The 20,373-nt window shown below is 42.0% G+C and overlaps 1 protein-coding gene across 1 annotated transcript in view; it reads right to left on the bottom strand.

Annotated features, from left to right (window-relative positions):
• Positions 1-394: 394 nt before the first annotated feature.
• pappa2 (pappalysin 2) overlaps positions 395-20,373 on the bottom strand; it is a 61,454-nt gene continuing 41,475 nt past the window's right edge. Inside the window, exons 22-27 of the mRNA XM_070975058.1 lie at positions 18,669-18,837; positions 17,469-17,601; positions 16,674-16,795; positions 12,890-12,961; positions 4,520-4,618; positions 395-984 (exon numbers count right to left, since the gene is read on the bottom strand). Coding sequence (XP_070831159.1) covers positions 838-984; positions 4,520-4,618; positions 12,890-12,961; positions 16,674-16,795; positions 17,469-17,601; positions 18,669-18,837 — 742 coding nt within the window. The 3' untranslated portion in view covers positions 395-837. The remainder of the gene's footprint in view (positions 985-4,519; positions 4,619-12,889; positions 12,962-16,673; positions 16,796-17,468; positions 17,602-18,668; positions 18,838-20,373) is intronic.

Below are 20,373 nucleotides of genomic sequence, written 5' to 3'. Positions count from 1 at the left end.
TGGTACAGATATATGTTTGTATTACTGGATTTGTGATATAAATAGAGTGTTGACTTGTGTGACTAATACGTGATCTAGTAGATATGTTAGGTGATCCAAATATATTAGTCTATACATGTTAGTTTCTCCAGATACGAGATGCATCCTTTTACATTTCTAACAAAGCTACCTGTCGGAAAGAAGTGTTTGCAGAAGGATGTGATGCACAATGATGATGACTGTGACTAGTTTTAGTATTTGGGAGGGTTTGTTTTGGTCTGCCATGAGGACGGTAATGATCTGACTAGTTCTCATTCGGTTTTGGAAAGGCATCAGATGAATTCTAAAACTGAATTGCCATTCATCATGAGTGAGAGAAAAGTCAACCAGTCTGTGTTTTGGCGTGAGCGGATGCTATGGTACACACAGTTCGTAGCAGTAGGCCTCACTATAAGGGCTGTGCATGTACTGAACAGCTTCCAGGCACTGCCAGTTCTTTTGCTTTCTTTTTCCGAAAACTAATCAAGTCAAGAAAAGTACTTGAATCCATTTACAATAGTGATTTGATCCAATTATGATGACTTCATTTGTACAGGAGCAGGCAAACTTGCTTTTAACCCCATTTGAACTAAAACTCTGTTTTCTCACTTAGGCGAAATATCATTTCTGCTCTTACACAAATCCAGCAGTGAAGATATTTATGATAAAATAAAAACAGCCTTTTATTGTTGACTTCAATCACATTCTTCGCATTGTAAATGTTAAAAATTGAATATTTTTTGTTTGTTGTTTGTTGTGGTGTACAGTCTGTGGTTTGACTCTGTTAAACACAAGTTGAGCCTCTTTCATCCCTCCATCTTACTGCATTCCTCCTCCTCCTCCTCCTCCTCCTCCTCCTCCTCCTCCTCCTCCTCGCAAGTGCTTTGCTTTGCTCTTATTCTCCTCAGCGTCCGGATCACGGCAAGTGCACTCATCCTGGTTGCAGTCCGCCCCAAACTGAATGACCTGACAGTAAACAAGAACAACATTCAGCAGTCTGCTTCCCAAAAGCCACTGTAGATCTTTCAATTTGCAGCTGGATTCAAACAAAAACACAAGATGTGACTTCTCAGGCCCGTCTGGTGCCGATGTCATTTTTGATGGATGACTAAACCGAGAAGACACACATTCCGTTTGAGTGGTTTCCCTGTGTAAGGCAGCCTGAGATGATCTTTGATGAAATCTGTTAAAATCCTGTGCCTATCTATGGCCTACTCCAGTGTGAGTAGGTGCAAGAGAAAAGCCTAGAAAAGAAGGATGAAAAGCAGCAGGGTAAGAGGAAATGTTACATCAGGATTTTCAGTGAAAGCAGAAGTCACTGAAAAATGCACTATTTGAGGAGGCTTCCCTATAGGGTTGTTACATTTCAACTGTAGCAAAGAGCCGACTTGGAATGGCAAAAACAGACAATAAAAAATGCGTTTGCTCGAAGGGACCTAGCAGCTAGTGCACACTTTCGCCCCCACTTCTACATTGTGTTTATTCTGAAAGGCAAGTAGCGCTTAGTAACCTGAGCGTGGTCTTAGTCGACTTGTTGTATTTCCTCACAGTTTCAAAGAGGTCTCCAACGGCCCCCTGGAGGCCGATAAAGGGCATGAAGTCAAATGGTTCAACGTGGCCTGCGAACGGCGAGAAACCTTGAGGGTCTTTGGGGGGAAGGAGGGAGGAACGCACCACCGTGGAGGTGAACGGATGAACACATGTTAAGAATCAACAACAAGAGGCTGCCAGCTCTTGTCTAGGAAGCGAGCCATCACCACAGGTTGCAAAATAAACTCTGGTGCCCCGCGAAGCAGTCTGTTGCAAGAAATGTAAACATTCGCTCCTGGAGAGAAGGAGTGAGAGTGAGATTGAGAGAAAGAGAGGGAGAAAGGAGAGTGGGAGGCAGAGAGCGAAAATAAGGATGACGGCAAGGGAGGCGAGAAGGAGAGTGGGAGGTAGCGGCTTGTCGGCCTTCAGTGCTGATTGCTCCTAGTTTTGGAGGGAGACGGGGTTGATGGCAGGGTAATAGTTTCACTGCGGGCTCTCAACAAGCTGCAGAAGGCCCAGCTTCACCTAAAATGCCAGCAGTCCCATTTAAGACGAATTGGCGCGGCCATTAAATGTTTCCTTAACAGCTTCATCTTGATTCATTGATGCAGGGGCAGAACAAGCCAAGTAATGCTCCACCTTTGATGCCTTCTAACAACCTCTGGAAGGAAAGAAAGGGCTTGTTTTTGCCTCATCCACAGAAACAAAAGCCAAGCCTTTTGGCTCTTCCTGAGTGTTCGGATTAGTTGCCTCCCCACTGTTTACTGCAACATATTCAGGAACAGAATTCATGTGACAAGAAGAGGTTTCAAAGTGATGAATTCAACCTTGCGTGCAATCAAAACCAAATGTAAAGTCTAACTTTGAAAAAAAATCATGTCCTCGCTGTCCTCCTTCTGTTCGCTCTTTGCTGCTTTTACTACTTTGGCCCTTTGAAGGACTACAACACAGACTCCAGTTAACAAATCAAAGGAAGATTGTGTGTTTCCATAGATGGTGTGGCAGCTCAGATCTTTTCTTCTGGAGATTTTCCCCGTTGGCCAATGACTGAATCCCACCTGAATCATCTCTCATGTATCGCTCCTCCCTTGTCATCGCTGCAACTACCCCGTAAATAAAACCAATACTGCATGAGCTCCATAAAAAGGAGGCAGCTGGCCTCGTTAGACTGATCCAGACACAAATAGATATGAATATTGACTCAAATATTTGATCTAATTCAGATGCAGGTGGCTTATCCTGCCAGACACTGGAGCAATCTGTGAAATGACCACGTCAAAATAAGGTAAAAATCGCACTCACCTCATCGTCATCTGTGTGTTTATGAAGTACTGAATGTGCTGCAAATTGGCATGCAATATTCCAACACTCAAGGTTTTTCTTGTGTGGCAGCAGAGAGAATATGTGATGTGGGTCACGCTGTGTTAAAAACCTGTAATTTCCTACACCTGCACAAGTGGAGCCACACAGAACCAGAGAGTTCTGTAAACAAATCCACCATCCACCGCTCCTCATTACCCCCCTCTGCTCCATCGCTCTGCTGGAGCCGCGGTGGCAGTCAGGATGCTGACTCTCACGGCGGTTTAGTTCACTTCCTCAGAACGACCCCCGCTCGCTGAGCTGCTGTTCCGCAGTGGCCGAGCAAACCACAGACCGTCAGACACCTCGCTGCTCCCACCCTTATACCCTCCACCTCCCCCTTTCCCTGTAAAAGAGCAGTTAGTGGCAGCCTGGCAGCTCATTTATTATGATGGCAGCTACAGACTCGCTGAACTCCTTCTCCATTTAGAAAGGAGCTGCCGGTGAGTCATGGCGTGTGGCGGACATGAAGGAGACAGCGAAGGCTCGGCCAACTGCAGGCCATAGGAATTAATAGGCAGGGCCCCCTGAATGAGTGTCATGAATGCGTGGCTGTACAGTAGCCAAATAGGGTATAGAGGGGCGGGGGCTACTTCCCAAACATCCACAGGGAAGAGACGTTCTCATGAAAGCACAGAAAAATAGGAAAAAAGATGTGTTTATGTAGAAGCAGTTGAGGGAAATGAGTAGCCTGGTTTCCACTGCTGGCTGCTCATTATTATTCATACCATTCCTCTTAGCCACCCAATATATACAGCAATCATTTAGAGAAATTAGTGTAATGAGATGCATTTGCATCTTGTAGTGAGCACGAACAAGCCATCACCAGGGAGAGTATGTTAGGATGGATAAACACACAGATATCCAACATATCCGTCAAACTGATGAGGCCTGCAATTAGATGTTTTCCTACTTTAAAATGCAATTAGATTTTGGACCTACATCACAGCTGCAACGCAAAAGCATTTCTCACCGCCAAAGACGCTTTAAGTCAAGTGTCATGGAAGAAAACCACCTCAGGTATATCATGTCCACGGCTCAGTGTCGTCTGAGGGACATCCTGAACCCCAACTAGCTCCTTCTGCAGCAGAGCAATGGCTGAACATGAGAGGTGAGACAGTGTATAGCAACACGGGGTGGTGAAAACCTGCTTATTTACCATTTGAGTGGAAAAGCTGGAGGGCGCAAGTCTGCTCTGTTGTTTTAAGTACAGATGAAGGAGACTACATAGGCGCAGTGGTTAACGGGAGAGAGGGGAAAGTAGCAAGGATCTGTGTTTGTTTGCTTAGCAGAAGTCTCCTGCGCTGCAGCACAGCCCTTGTGCCAAAAGAGACGGATTTCTACTACTGTAAACAGGAAGAATCTGGCATTGAATCCAGCTTTAGCTTCTAAGCTCCATCTTGATTGCAAGACATGAGCCTGGAGCGAGCCGAACAACACTTTGCCACCTTTTAAACAAAGTGGACAGAAACTGGGAGTTATATCTGTCAGAAGAATATCCCCAAAATATTTGTATTGTTAAAGCAAAAACAGATGGAATAAAGGTGGTGAAAATCAATCTTTCATTTCTTATGTAAATATGGCAGACAGGAGGAAACGTCTATTTGTGTACCTTTCTGGTGGAGAGGGTGGACGGGCAGCAGTCTCCTCCGTCATACTGGCAGTAGGCCCGGTTGTTGATGGTGTCGCACCAGCCATCTCCTCCAAAAGGCTAGACACAAGTTATAAACAAGTAACAGTGTTAATGTTTTCCCCAAAATGATAATTTTACCCCACACAGCATGGAAGTCCGAGAAAGCCAGGAGAAAAAAATGACTCAGCATCTTCCCAGAAAACAGATTTTCAGTAAGTGGCAGACATTGTTATACAATTACATTGTTTGGAACAAATGTCCATGAAACAAATGAAAATAAACACTCGTGCAGCACAGGTCCAAGTTGTACCTTGAGTCATACCAGAGAGTCAGTTCCACGTTCATTGGCTGCTCTGACAGAGCCGGGGCAGCCAATGACAGAGGACCGCTTCTGTCCGCTGAACGGGCTGAAGGCAGGTCTTCAATTTACAAACAGGTCTGTGTGATGCATTTAGCGAAGAGTTCTCATGTGCTGTCATTTTGTGTCAGGTTCACCAAAACGTCCCCAAGTAGGTGGAATTAGCCCGGCGCACCATCACGTGCCCCTGCTAAGCTGCTTCAACCATGGCCATGCTGATACTATCAGCGATACTGTTATCAATGCATAACTACAAATGACATGTTTTATTGTTAGATGCATGATTTCTTTGGTTGCTGATCCACTGCTACCAGGTGCTTTTTGCACTTTATTTCAGTGGCTACATTAGAATAGCCTAAGCACCCAGAGGTAAGCAAGTTCAGCCAATATGAAGCCACCATGTTAACGTTGGGGATGGAGCTTAAGACTCATGACTTCATAGCCTGATGTTTGCTATGCTGTCATTTGGATGGCGCCATATGATTTGTTCAAAGTCTGAACCGCATTCTGACACAGGTGACTGAAGCATATTGTGGCTTGCATGTTTTGTGTGGAGTGAAAATAGCCTCTTTAGGACAAACAATGTGCCGCAGAGATTCACTCAGTGTCAGCAACAGAGGTTTATTTTTCACCTCCTTAAGCTGACCTTTTATTTAAATTAGGATTGATCGAGTAGACAGACAGATGCCATTTGAGGACTGTTCAGGTATGCTTCACCTTACTTCGAAAAACCTATTAATGACAATTCCTAAAACTGTTTTTTCGCAATTCTCTGGCCAGTGTGAGAGGCCTTCTGGAGTGCCAATCAAATGTGTGGAATTTACACAGAATCTCAAACACGTCATGATGAAAGTCTTCTTAATGTTTTCGACTAAAGCTTGAGGGCTTCCCCGAAGTGCCAACAATATGAAAGTAAGCGCTGAGTGCCAAAGATACTTTTGGCCTTCTGCGATAGGCTGATGGAGTCATTTCAAAGACTTCAGGTTCTACCTAACCTGCGCAGGGGGAGAGAGCAGCTGCTCAGAAGATTTCTGCAGTTTTCTCTTCACTTCAAAGAGCTCCCTACTTGACAAATCCCCTTGCCTTTCCCAACTAAACTGCCGTGGAATAAATAAATCTATTTAATCGTTCTGTTTCTGAGTAAATACTTTACCAGCAATTGCACCAGATGCCTCACCCAAATCACTACCAGTATGTAAATCTTTGAATTACCGTTCAAGTCTCGGGCAGTCATGCATAATACCACCTCGCTTAGCCTGCTGTCATTTTATTTGAATTCTAAAGATTTCCTGAGCTGAGCTTTAATGTGGTTTTGATATCCATTTCGCGTACATGTCTTTCCTAACTGTTAAAATTAGCACGCCACACACTTGGCCCACATGAGGTTAAATTCAATGTCAGGGCTCATGTTGATGTTAATTATTTACATTCCCCTCCAGGCAGCATATACCTTACTCTCTACAGAAATCCACAAACCTGTGAAGAGTATTAAAGCAGCTGGAGTTGGCTGCACACCTAAGTCCCCCAAGGGTAATTAAAAGGTCAACTGGTTTGTGTATTAGCATTACACAGTAACTCCCTTCAAATCAGCGTAAAAGAGACATACAAAAGCAGCAGCAGCCAGCCCCACACCTTGCTAACATAAATATTCCAACTCTTAGCATTGGCTATTTCTAGGGGGATCATGTGCTGTCATCAGCACCAGCCAAGCTCTTCATCACAGCATTATAAAACACAGATATGAATTCTAGCGAACACTCTTCTGTCAAGCGGCAATATATTTATTTTTTACTTCCTACCAAGTATCTGTATCATTCTTTTAATAGCAGACATTTTATCATCTCCCCCTCTTTCACCCTGTTCGCCCTGCTTGCCCTGAGCTCTCTGAAAACAGCGGGGGGAGTGACAGGTTTGCCCTTTTCTCCTCTCCATGTGACCCAAAGTGTTTTTCCTTTTGATAGGAAAGACAGTGTGCGGAGTTCAGGGGAGGTCTGTGTATTGATGGTGGCTGTAGTTTGGATCTGGGGATTGTAAAACACAGTCCACCATGGTGTGCCAGGCATTATGGGATGTAAGCCATAGTGCTTGGCTATTTTTTGCATGCTCAGGAGAACAAAATATTGAGAACTAGGTTAAAGCAAGAATGTACTGTGGTTAATGTGTTTACATGTGCATTATAGAAAGTATAGATTACATGCCTGCAGTCTGCAGGTCTGCAGTCTTATCCAATCTGATCTCATCACTTACCATATTTTTGGACCATATTTTAAGTGCATTATAAGTTTATGTGTTACAGGCTATTACAAGCGTGCCAAGTGGTGAAACCTGCTAAGTAAAGTGACACTGCCTCTTTAACAAATGTCTATATTTATGGTCGGAGCATTGGACTGAAGACAGTGAGAGGATGGGGTCTGCACAGTTTTTGCTGTGTTTGAATTTTACAAGTAGCCTGCTGGTTGTAGAAAGCATCTCATTGAACAAATTCATATCCAGTGCCATTTGTTTCAGTTTTGGTTAGACTTTTGAATTGTTTAGGTACAACAATGCACAGCAACAAGCAGTAACCTTGGCTTTCATCCAACTGCAACCTCAAAGTGATACCTTCTTTCTGGGTCTATACCATGCACATGCATGTATGAAAGCCTTAGAAATCTGGGTATACAGGGCCAAGCAGACATCTTGCTGTTACCTGTGATTTTCTTAATCCTTTAACCTTTGAGAGGAAACCAGGTTTCTGTTTACACGTCCTAGAGATCATGTTACTGCCAAAGTCTGCGACTAAACAGTTGACTTAAGTGCATATAAACACATGATTGAAGGTCAGCCCTGACTGCCAACTTTTACTGCTTGCACTTCCATATTAAACATGATATGTCACCAGGTCACCTGTAAAACCCCTTTTCCCAGAAGAAGCACTTCAATAACATGTTTTTCAGCAATGGGCCCACTGTATGTCCCTGAGTCATCCTCCCAGTAGAGTTCGTGCAGCTGACACGGTTAGCTGCTGTGTTGGGTGTGTTCTACCTTTCCACATGTGGACCACTGAGGGACTGTGAACCAATGTCACTGAGTTTACGGCCTGACAGCACTAACTCTGTGATCTAAGCAGTAAAATGTGGACTTTTTTCCATTAAGGTGATTCTTAAACCTCCTAAAGCACATCAAGGTAGACAGCCATTCTGTTGTATGGAAATACAGTCCAGAAGATGTCCCAACTGTATGCAAATTCAACAGCAGACTGCACCAGTGGGTTGTTCTGTGCTGTGAAGCAGTCAGTGTCCCAGTAGTTACCTCCTGAGTAAGATATGTCAAGCAAGTCCAAGTGAAAGATTCAAGGAAGACACCACAGAGGACTCAGGACATGCCGGAGAGATAATATTCACTGAATAGCCTGCAAGCACAGCGGGATTCCCCCGAAACCGAGATCTTTGTTTAGTCTGTTGCCATCGTAAATTGGACCCAAATAAGTTACTGAGAATGGATGGATGGTTAGCCGGGGAAGAATTCAAAGGTGACTCATTTTAAAGTGAAATGTGTGCTGCAGCAGGAAATTGCATTTTGAGAACAGGAAAGAACAGTCATAGAAAGGAACACAACTTGATAACTAGCAAGGCAAGTTACAGCTGAGTAAGATCAATGTAATTTCCACTGGCAAGATCCATCCATCCATCCATCGTCTATACCCGACTATCCCTTTCGGGCTGCGGGGGGGCTGGAGCCTATCCCAGCTGTCAATGGGCGAGAGACGGGGTACACCCTGGACCAGCTGATCGCAGGGCAACATACAGACAGACAACCATTCACGCTCACACTCACACCTTCTAGCAATTTTAGAGTCGCCAATTAACCTAATGAGCATGTTTTTGGTCTGTGGGAGGAAGCCGGAGTGCCCGGAGAGAACCTACGCATGCACGGGAAGAACATGCAAACTTCACACAGAAACTCGGGGATCGAACCAGCGACCTTCTTGCTGTGAGGCACGCACACTATCTGCTGTACCACCGTGCCGCCTCACTGGCAAGATGTTAATTATTTATATAAATATATATCTATAAAAGTCTGTGTGTCTGTACTTGGTGCAATATCACAGCTTCATGTCCAGAACAGAAGTTTCATTCAGTTCACAAGTAAGAATTTCAAATTAACGTCACTCCTGCTGACTCATGGGGGTCAATGGACGAACATGTCGCTTCACCAGAAACACCTCTAAATGCACAGTAAGGGGCAGATTGTAAAAATTATAAGAATATTAAGAATATCTTCTGATTGAAGTGAGTTAAAAATTTATTGCCGTAGGAAAAACTATTGATCGATCATTTCCAATGGAACAAGTATGTACATACACCCACTCATATGTACATATACATATGCACACACACACACACGCACGCACACACACACACACACACACACACACACACACACACACACACACACACACACACACACACACACATATACTATATACGGTTATACAGCGTGTGTGTGTACCTGCCAGCACTACTTTACACATATATAAACACAAATACAATCTTTCCTGGACAGTAGGTTTGTATTTGGAAAGCTAAGAACTCTCCCAAATGATGCTGTGTGGAGAGACCTGTGTTTTTATTCCTTTTGAACTACTTTAATTCCACTTACTGTGAATCATAAATTATTCTTCTGTCCAAAAATTAATGCTGTCTGTTACAGAGACTTGTTTGTTTCATTTTCTTTGGTTGTTATTATCTTCAATTAAACAACGACAGCATGTGTGTTGGATAAATTAGATGGAATACAGCCATGTACAGCAAAAATACTGATATTTTGCTGTAGTCTTAACATTTTGCAGCAGGTGTTGACAGATTGTTGAGTTCACTTTTGGTCCACTTTGTCTTTGCTTAATTTCATCTTTCATCTCAAGCTAAACTTATTGAGCCAGTGGAGAACATAAGGTGTCAGATGTGTGGAAGCGGTTAGAGTTTGTGTATATCTGGCCTCATGCACAACTATTGTGTTATAAACACAACTGTCCCTAATGGTCAAAGTCAAACTTTTTCTTACTTGTTTCAGGCTGCAAAGCTACTCTACAGACTTTTATCATGTAATCAGGGCACTCAACGCAGCGCCCATCTCCCAAATGGTTAAAATAGATGGATTCTATTAGCTAAATGCCTCATATTAAGTGATGCAGGAGTCAATGTGTTTAATTAGGTTGCTGTTACACACTCGGATCACATTCTTTGTCTTTATTGGTCCAGCAAACATTTTAATCATGCTCAGAGTGTTCTGAGAAAATGGGAAGACATTTCTAGAAAGACACAGCAGGTATATTGTCTGTGATGTAAGTCTTGCTGGGGCTAAAGAGTGGATTACAGAACAGCCTCAGCCTGGCAGCCGTACAGGGGCTATGCCAGGCTGAGGCATTTGATGAGATGCCTGAGCTCACTATGACACGACCTGTCAATCGGCTTTTAAGAAAGAACGGAAAGAGCAGCAGTGTAACAGAGAGGGGGAGCAATGGCATCTGGATGAGATCTGGCATAGAGCATATGCAGCACATGTGGTCTGGTATAATTTACAATGTTGTCATGGAGGAGCGGGTTATAAGCAACTGTTTTGCCTAGCAACATTCACGGGAAGGTGGAAAGGGAAAATGTAGTGCTGGCAGGTAGGAAGAATATTTTAATACCGTGAGACATCAACAGTTTATGTGTTCCATCGGTAGTTCCAGCCTTTTCTGAACCCAGCAGATGAATGCCAAATAAAAACTATCTGGGTTTATGATTTTAGATGATTTAGGGTCACTGCTAAAATGTTACTGAGCAGAGATGGACGTTAAGTTGCAGATTAAACCAACTTTCATTATCATACAAACTACAGCACACGATATATGATGAAACTGAACAAGCCCCAAAGTCTACAGTCCTGCTGCAGCAGCCTCTACAGGCCGGGATGTACAGTATAACATATATGTCATAGAACTGCATTTTAATATATGATTGTTTTATTCTACCCCACAATGAAGGTGGATGGGACAAACAACATACTGTCCATTCAGCTATTAGTAGTGGTGGTCACAGTAATTGGGAGTTTATCTTGGAGGCGGCAGAGAGAAGAGCAGGAGGTTATCAAAATCTGAGGGATTTTTACCTCTGAGAGCTTGAACTGGACACAAACAAATGGAGGTTTTGGCCTGATGGCGGCACCAGTTTTTCAACTGGGCAGAGGTCACACAGCTTTTTTTCTGGAGCTTTCAGTGTAATTTCATGGTCTAAACCAGTGGATAGATTTGGTTGATGGAGGTGGCTCACTTCTCCAAGAATATCTTTGGAACAGAAGTGGGTGTGATCACCCAACCCAGCTTACTGTAGTTTTCAATATACTGTCATAAGCTAAACAGGTAAATATAAATATAGGTAGAGGGGAAATGATAGCGGTGCATTGTGAACATTCAAACTGTACGCCAATCTGGTTGGTGATTTCGTTGCCATTTCGTTTGATCGAAGTGTTGGATGGACAGTCTGAACAACTGAAGTACAACGTCATGAGGTGCAGGTACAGTTCTGTGTTCAGGGGTTATGCTGTAGCCATGGAGGACACACAGGTAGACACCATAGCTGTAGCATATGCTTCACCGTACCTAATGTGCAAGTGAAAAATGTCACAACACAACAGGGCTGCGCCAGCTATGGACATAACACGTGAGGACCGCAAAGACAGCCTGGGCTGCTTGTGTTTTCTCCTACTCGGCATCTCGATAAAAGAAGCCCAGGAATCTTTTTAGAGGCTTTTTAGCAAAGCCGGCTGTCACCAATTTAGTGATGAGATGTGGTGAAATAGGTGTTACCTGGAAATTACTCCAGTTGTATGAGGTATGTGCATAAGCCACTGTGGTCAAATCAATCGTTGAATGAAGCAATGTAAACACTGTCACTGTGAGGACTATAAGTAAAAGAAATCTCATGACTGAAAGTATCCAGCTGTTGTCTCCAAAAAGCATGTAAATTCACGAGAAATTCGGCTGTTTTACCTTGTCACCATACAGGAACCTTTATTCTGCTGCCTTTGCAAAGACACTAGAGTTCCAGCACACACTAGGTAGACTGTTTTTAAACTAAGCAGAAAGATTTAAAACCTTTTGTCAGCCTAAATAATTAATTGAAATCTAACATAATCCAGTGATTAATTTATTTTTCCCTTATCAGATAATCCATTAGGCTTGGCAGGTGGAACACTTGGCAATGCCAGGATTGCTGGAAAAAAAGCTTCTTTGGACAGATTTGAAAAGAATTCTTGTAAAGTTTGAAGTGTGAGAAGATCAATTTCTGCCTAAGATTTGTCATCATGAAATGTGAAGCACATTGCACACTGGCTCTGGTATCTTGGGTAGTGATGACAACAGGGATACAGCATGTTTTGCTTCGTGTTTAATATTATTGGAAAGGTCTGGCTAGGACAGTAAATTTAATGTGGTTATGCCCAGAAATGGTGTAATTGTTTTAAGGATTAAGTATTCCCTATCTCAACATTAATAAAATATCTTTGATAATAACAGGATGAAAGCCAAACTGAGGTTCTCCTGACCTTGAGGCTTAAAAGGCACACATAAGCACATACTAGACATGTTATGTAAGAGCAGAAATACACTTTCACCCAGTGTTTGTGAGAACAGAGGCACCAGTATCAAACACTAAGTTCACAGAGCACCTTGGTGCTCACTTCCACTCAGTGAGACGAATGTGCTGTCAGCCTGAATGGACAACAAAGGACAAGAGTGGATCATGGAAACCATCAAAGGTATGGTGCAAAAGGTACAAGCAGCGATAACCACTTTGAACTTAGACCTGAGAAATATGGAAAAACATCTTAACTCTCAGCTGCAGTAAAAATATTTTCTTGTCCTTGGCCTCATACAGTATCAGTCATGGCTAAAATAGACATTCATATCAGTCTCTGAAGGATTTGCACATGTATTTGATGCAGGACGGCTCGGTTGTTTGGACTCTTACCTCACATGACTGGATGCAATGGATGTGTTTAGGGTCAGGGTACCACTTCATCATCCCTGTGCAGACTATGCTCTGGAAAAGGAGCGCATGAAGACAATGGTTGAGCAACGCATCCGCAAGAAATGGATAACAACTGTGTTTGCCATGGAAAGCAACAGTGCACTCACTCACAAAAGCATTTTTATTGGAGTTTATGTATGCTTGAGGCTCTAATGTCGCACTAGTTGAGGTAGAAACATTGATTTAAAGTGAACATTAATTAAATAGCCATATTGTGGATAAACGATAACGATAATCTCCCAGTGGTTATCTCTAATGACTCAACTAAAGTCATAGCAACATGTCTACTGGATTATTATAAAGCTATATTGTGTGAAAAGTGGCTGAGGGTGGAGTGGAGGTAACTTCATATTGTAGAAATGGAAAAGAGACAACGTGAAATACAACTTGTATATGTACACAGGTGATATACACTGCTCCTTATACTTTAGGATTTTAATAATAAAGCAATAAATTATATTTGTAATAGCATAGACTAAATACAGCTTTGGTACCTTTTTGCCAGTGATCCACTCGCACTTGGCCTCCCTCACCATGAACTGTTATATAAAAATGAGCATGACTACATCTTGCACTCATTCTGATTGCAGACCGTGCAGTAACCTATTGTTTTCATGGACATATGCAGTACATTACGACAATTTCAAGCTTTCGCTGCCTTCTGCAGTGTTTGTTATGCATGAAAACCTTGTGATGGAAGAATAATAATTGTTTTATACAACTTAAGTGGACGCAAAACTCCAAATCATGTGGTGAAATTCGGGTGAGGCTGTGGTCTTCTGTCATTTATTTGACCCTGGGAATTTACTAGGTGGTTAGCAGATAGCCGATTGACTAACAAATATGGACAGAGAAAGCGGATCCTCCCCTGTGATTTCCTGCACAGCCTGACCCAGCGAGGGAGACCTGATTCTGAAGGATCTGAGATAACACAATGCCTTGAAATCACAAGGCAGTGTCAGAGATATGGCGTAAGTAACAAGACCTGTATCCAACTATTTGACCTTGGCAAGGGTGGATTAACTGGCTGACTGACCACCCAAAAGTAAGGCAAAAATGGAACAGTGTTTGCGACAGCGTTAACGTAGGAGCGATCCCTGAGATGTGCTATTGGGTAACATGACCCACCTTTAAAGCAAAACAACAGCCCTCTCACTCCAACCCAAGATCTGACATTCCTACGAGTGTGTTCACAGTGACTTGTATACACTGTGTGTGTTCGAGATGTGTGTATTCGCTAAAAGGCTTGACGTCAGCTGGAACCTTTACTCCTGCTATCTGCCTGTGATTTCCAGTAATGCAACAACACTAGAACGATAACGAACGCGCACGCTCGCACACACACATTGTGTTGTGTGATAGTAAGTGATTAGCTGGAGCAGCTGGGAATTAAAAATGTTTTTCCTAGAAATTTTTAAAAGATACCGCCTTGCCAATGATTCAGTCAAACATCTGATTTGAAACACATTTGCACATATTCTGATGAATTCAGACATCTCAGCTGCGAGCTGACAAACAGATTAAGTTTTTTAGGCATTCTCAGTTACTCAAGGAGACTTTTGAAGCCACTTGAGCTCATTTCTATGACAAAATAAATTCAGCAATTTACGTTTTTGTTACGACACTCACTGATTTTAAGAAGCAGGTTTGGTTTCATGGAGTTGATTACTTAATACACTTAAATTACTTAATATTATTTCTGGAACCGGAAAGGTATTGTGGTTTTTTTTTTTTTGTTTGTTTTTTTACACTTTTTTTGAAAAGAGTGATCACTGTTCCCTATTAGAGTAAGCTGGAAATTAACCCAAACTGACTCAAAAGGATTTTTTTTTTTTTTTCCACTTTGGCACCTTTGAAATTTGAATGTGGTTATAACTTATCTGCAGAGTAAAAAAAAAGAGTATTCAGGGGTGTGTCTGTTTCAATCAGGGCAACCTAATTTCCTCCACCCACCAACTCAACTGCTGTCAATCCACTCATCAACTACACCTGCAGCCTGCAGTATATAAACCCCAGGCTATCGCTCTACTGTTTACCAGATTGTTCTGTGAGTCATAGTAGCACGACGGTCAGCTGACTAATCCTATTTTACCTGTGCTTCAGGTCCATTGTCTCTTGCCTTCCTGTTTGCCTGCTACACCGTGATCATTGTTTCATCTCCACTGTTTCTCTTCAGCCAGTCTGCCCCTGATCAACATTTCAAAATCCAGCCAGCCCCGCTCCACCGCTCTAGACTTCCACCACTAACAATCTTTATAATAAATTACCTTTCAGTTGAACTTTTAAACGGTCTGCGAGTCTGAGTTGTGCTTTTGGGTCCTGAGTTATTACCTTAAACTTAACACTACACTTGAACTGTTTCACAATCAAGCAAAGACCAGACAGCCACAGTCTAGAGATTTAAGGTGGCACTTAGACTCTTAAAGACGTAAGTGGCCAGAGATATATTCATTCAGAAGCTAACAGGTATCTAAAGGTGTGAATTCGCTTGCAAAATTATGTCGGCAGCAAATCATCTGTGTTTTTTGTATTACAGTCTTAAACCGTATGAACTTTGTCTTTTTTTGCTAAAGGTGATTCAGTCTGGAGCAGTAGCTCAGTGGATGATCCATGCTGTTGTTCAGACTGCCAGATGTTGGGATGCATTATTCATTCTGATGGGTGTTTTTGTGTAAAAATCTCAGCGCTGTTTGTCGGCGGATCGGCTTTCACGGCACCGTGGACCGGTCGCATGGCAGCAGGCGAGCAAAACAACAACTGTTTTCAAAACCTGCCAAGAGTTTCCAAATGGTAGCAAAACCACAATCCCTTGTGCAGTTGCGGTTATTTAAACCAATCAAGCTATCTCGCTTTTCACCACATCGTGCCTCATCATGCAACATGAAACTGCAACAGGTGCATCCAGTTCTGCCAGCTGATCTGTGCAGCACCCCTCCTCTGAACTCTGTATTTAACTCAACTGGATCAAAGGGACTTTGATTAGAAGCATACGGCTATATTTATAGATTCAATATCAGTTTGTGAATAAAACTATTGTTTGACAAATATGGATTTTTCAAAACTGACTCAATCGCACTTAAGCTGCCAATAGCAGATATTATGAATCTTAAGATATCCAATATCAGAACAACAGTCGTGCCAAAAAGCCAAAATTACAAGTTTCTGATGTTTCTTCAAAAATTACGCACTTGGAAAAAGTTGTCTGAAGCATTTAGAGCATGATGGGATGGAAACGTTTTAAAGGAATAGTCATCCAAGGTTGAAATTTAAGGGAGAGCTCAACTGATTTTACATGCGAAAGTTAATTTATTAGTCGCAGGGAGAGCTCAGTCTGTGAGAACAGTCCCATAATGTCAAATGTGAGGAAATCACTCAAGTGGCATCACATGAGTAATCTCAGCTTTGGCTTGGTTACAACAAATTTTTAACTGAAAGCCTGCGTTGTGAACACGGGACTGAAAGATGTCAGAAATAGCCATTGGGTTGCATTATGGGAAAGATCCAGTGTTGGATCACTTGAGTTCATACTTTTGGTTAAATGCCAGTATATATAGAGTATATGCACAGATTATTCTAATCATTCTTAAGTTATAGAGAAGATCACCTGTTTTTGAGTCATTCAGTGTTTGATGGTACAGAGCTGAAATGAGCTTAAATGAACTCAAATAGAATCACTAAAGGAGAAACAACCTGAGGTAACTTGATCTGTCCTCAGGTGTCTCACCTGGACTTTAGTGGGAAGCATCCAGTGCTTTAAAGAGTCAGCTGTTGTGCCGTTGGGCAGGACCACAGGGTCACGCAGATCCATGTCCAGAGCCACAACGCATGTTGCGTAGCAAACAGCACCTGCAAGAAAAAAGCACAAATCAAATAACTAACTTGCGTCTAACCCTCATTAGCATCTGGTAAATTCATTCATATTTAAACAGTGAGCAAAAAACAGACCACATCTGTCATCCGTGATCTGGACTCACCATCAACATAGGAGGACTTCTACTGTGTGTGTGTGTGTGTGTGTGTGTGTGTGTGTGTGTGTGTGTGTGTGTGTGTGTGTGTGTGTGTGTGTTTGTACTGCAAGTCAGTCTGTTGGATGCAAGTTGTTCATAGTCTCCTACGAGTATGCAAAGTGTTTGAGCATACATTTCAGTAATTTAATGTAATACTAGAAAATGCTTCAAAACTTCTTTTAGTACTATAATAAGTTGTAGTAGAATATAATTTACTTACTTACTTTTTTTTTACTTACTTTTCCATACTTACAGTGGATCAGTACAGTGAGATGCCTAAAAATGCTTCTCTCTGACAGCACAAAGCACTCACAGTGTGTGTCTGCAAAAGCTGCATAATCCTCCAAAATTGGTATTTTAACAATAGAATAATTCGCGATCTGTTCAATGACTCAAAACTAAATGAAAGAATACCAACAGAAAATGAGGAGTGAGTGAGAAGAGTCAAGAGAAGATAATCAGCACTTTATTTGATAGAGTCCACTCTCAACCCTTAAGAAGGTCAAACTCACCGACATCCCTGCCCTGGTCACAGCTATACTCTACAGAGTTGAGATTAGGTGGAGGGGAGCATGATCCCTGCAGCTTGGAGCACATAGCGAACTCTGTTGTCCATTCACCATCCTTAGTGCAGCGAATCTCACTCTGGAAACAAACGCAGATAATAAAATTCATTGCGGTCATCATGGGACTATGTGCGGTCTACACATCTGCTGCACTGTCTTCACACAGCTCGAGAGAAACAGTGAGTTCGGTTCCAACCATAATTTAGTAGTCTATTCTTATTTTACGCTGCTGAGCAGTTTGATGGATAGATATGAAGCTCCCTACACACACAGGCCTCGAAAGATAAGTCGGTCGTGAAATGAATAAATGAAATTCATATGAAAAAGCCTTTAAATGCCTTTGTCTCAAATGTTCTTGCACACACACTAAATGTGGCTTCAATAAAAACATGGCGCCCAGAAATTCAAAGGGTTGCTCTCTAGCGACTTTATAAAAATATTATATTGTCTCAATAGTTTGACCATTTCATTGTCTGCATTTGGGAAATATGGTGGAAGTGCATATTTCTTATATATTTACAGCCATTGTAGAAACTTTGTTTACACTGCTGGATAATCCCAAAAATGAGTCCTTTTGAAGTCTGGAGAAAAACACAACAGCAGTGCAGGATATGTTCTCAACGAGGTGTCAGAGAAGCATGACTGCAGCTCAAACCACAGCTACTCTGCACACAGGTTTCGTTGTTCTGACAGGAATGTATCATGTCTAAACTCTGATTTTAAAAGTGCAGATTTCCATTTCAACTCGCTTTGCGGTGGATTCACTGTGACAGTGGATAGAGCGGGTTCTCCGCTGATCATAGAGTCGGTGGTTCGATTCCTGCCTCCTCCGGTCTGTATGATGCGATGGCTGCCATTGGTGTGTGATTGAATGGGCGAGCACAGACATATAGCTTTGGGCTTTAGACAGAAAGGACTGTATCGCTCCTGATGTGTATGTGTGTATGAATGTGTGTGAAAGGGTGAATGTTGCATGTGTTATTCAGTGCTTGTAGGTGGTCAATAGGCTTGAAAAGGGCTATATAAATGCAATCCACTGACCATTTACAGTATGCCTCACTCTATTCGAGTGATCTAAAACTGACTTGATGGTCACATGACTGTGTTGAGACCAAAAATACTTGTTTTTGACTTGTTGAATCTTACATTTTGTGTTGTCTCTGGGCACTGCAGGGCGCACAGGGTGTCATAGAACAGGCCATTGGTGCAGGTATACATGCCCTGGAACACATCAGGCAGGGCTGGGCAGGATATTGGCTCGCAGTGAATTTCTTCCCACTGCCCCCCCTCCAGGCACTCCAACTTGAAGTACTTCCTAGAGACAACAGGAGCACATGAATAAATCTCTCGGTGATTAGTTTTCACTTGCAAGCATTAATGGGCAAAACACAGTTTTCCTTTGCTATAGGTGGCAGCTGGTTCATCCTCAGTTCTCAGTTGTTTTGTCATTTTAAACATACTGCTGTCCATTTGTACCAGACCGTGTTTCACAGATACGATCAGCCTGACAGATGAGTTTAGAACAAAAATAGAACATTTCATGGTGGCTGAATCCCTGCTGTGCTGCATCATGCTGTCACAAAGAGCACCAAAGTGGACATTAAAACCAGGTGTATTGATTTATTCTAACATACTCCCTCTAGAATCACATGTACTCTACACCACAGCTCACCTTCTCTATTGTCTCTACTTTCACTGTTTCAGTAACAAAAAACATATTGAGAACAGAGGACTGCCCAGTGTACAGTAAAAAAAAGATCTCCAGTGCGGCTCACGTAGTGTGTAAATGCAACAGCATGTGTTACAATACAAGTTTATGTGGGTACATGTGTCAAAGGTAAGAGTAAAAAGCCTGTTTAAAGTGCTTTAATAGCTGCTGCTGTTCACTTTCACATGTTGGACTAATAAAGCATCAGGGGTTATTAAAATGTTTAAACATATGTTTGCGAAAGTGTAACTCATAAAGACAGCCGGTTGCATATTTTTACATGAAATCTCCATATTGGACATTTAATGTAATACAAAACTAAAACATATATATTTTTACTAGTCCTTCATGATAGTAAAAGTAGGCTTGTTAGATATTTGATATTTTCCATTTAAATTACAATTCAAGACAATACAACAAGTGAAATGTAGCATTTATATGTAAATATACACAACTTGATTTGTACATATACGGGCTGAAATGTGTGACGAGAGATGACACCACGTAAAGCAGGATGTAAACTTACCCCAGAGGCTGAGTCTCCTCCGATTAGAAAACCCTCATCTCATTAACAACATGTGAGCTGTGTTCAGTAATGAGCAGTTACCCAATGAAAGCAATTGGCAGTGCAATGACGAGGCCCAGTCAGCGGCGGTACATATTTTATTGGACCCTAATGTGAGCTTGTTCCGAAACAGAATATTCTTTTACAGATGATGGGCTGAAAAATTCCTCTTTTAAATCGAAATTTAAAACATTGCCCTTGGGGTCTGGGTGTTCATGTGATGCATTGTTAAACTGTTGCATAAAATATCTAAATCAAAGATCCTAATTTTATTAATTAAGCAGTGCGTAATGGGACTCTTGTAAAATAAAGGAAAAGAAGGAATTTCCTCCATTACGCAGGCAGGCATGTGTGATAAAACACTGCATTTACTTTGGCCTGTTGTCTACGCAGACTTACTAGTATTTAAAGGCATTCCACAACCCACAGTATGTGATTAAGGTCCAATGTTCTTGCAGTTTTTTTTATGTCCTTGTACGCAAAAAGAAATGCCTAAAATCATTAATCTGATTGATCATTTAGGGTTTTATAGTCTTATCATGGCCTTCTCACGGACACTGTCAGGTACATATATTTTT

The sequence above is a fragment of the Chaetodon trifascialis genome, chromosome 11, assembly GCF_039877785.1.
Source record: "Chaetodon trifascialis isolate fChaTrf1 chromosome 11, fChaTrf1.hap1, whole genome shotgun sequence".
Classification (NCBI taxonomy): domain Eukaryota; kingdom Metazoa; phylum Chordata; class Actinopteri; order Chaetodontiformes; family Chaetodontidae; genus Chaetodon; species Chaetodon trifascialis.
The sequence above is the reverse complement of the archived record's forward strand: the minus strand, read 5'-3'. Positions and strand labels throughout refer to the sequence as shown.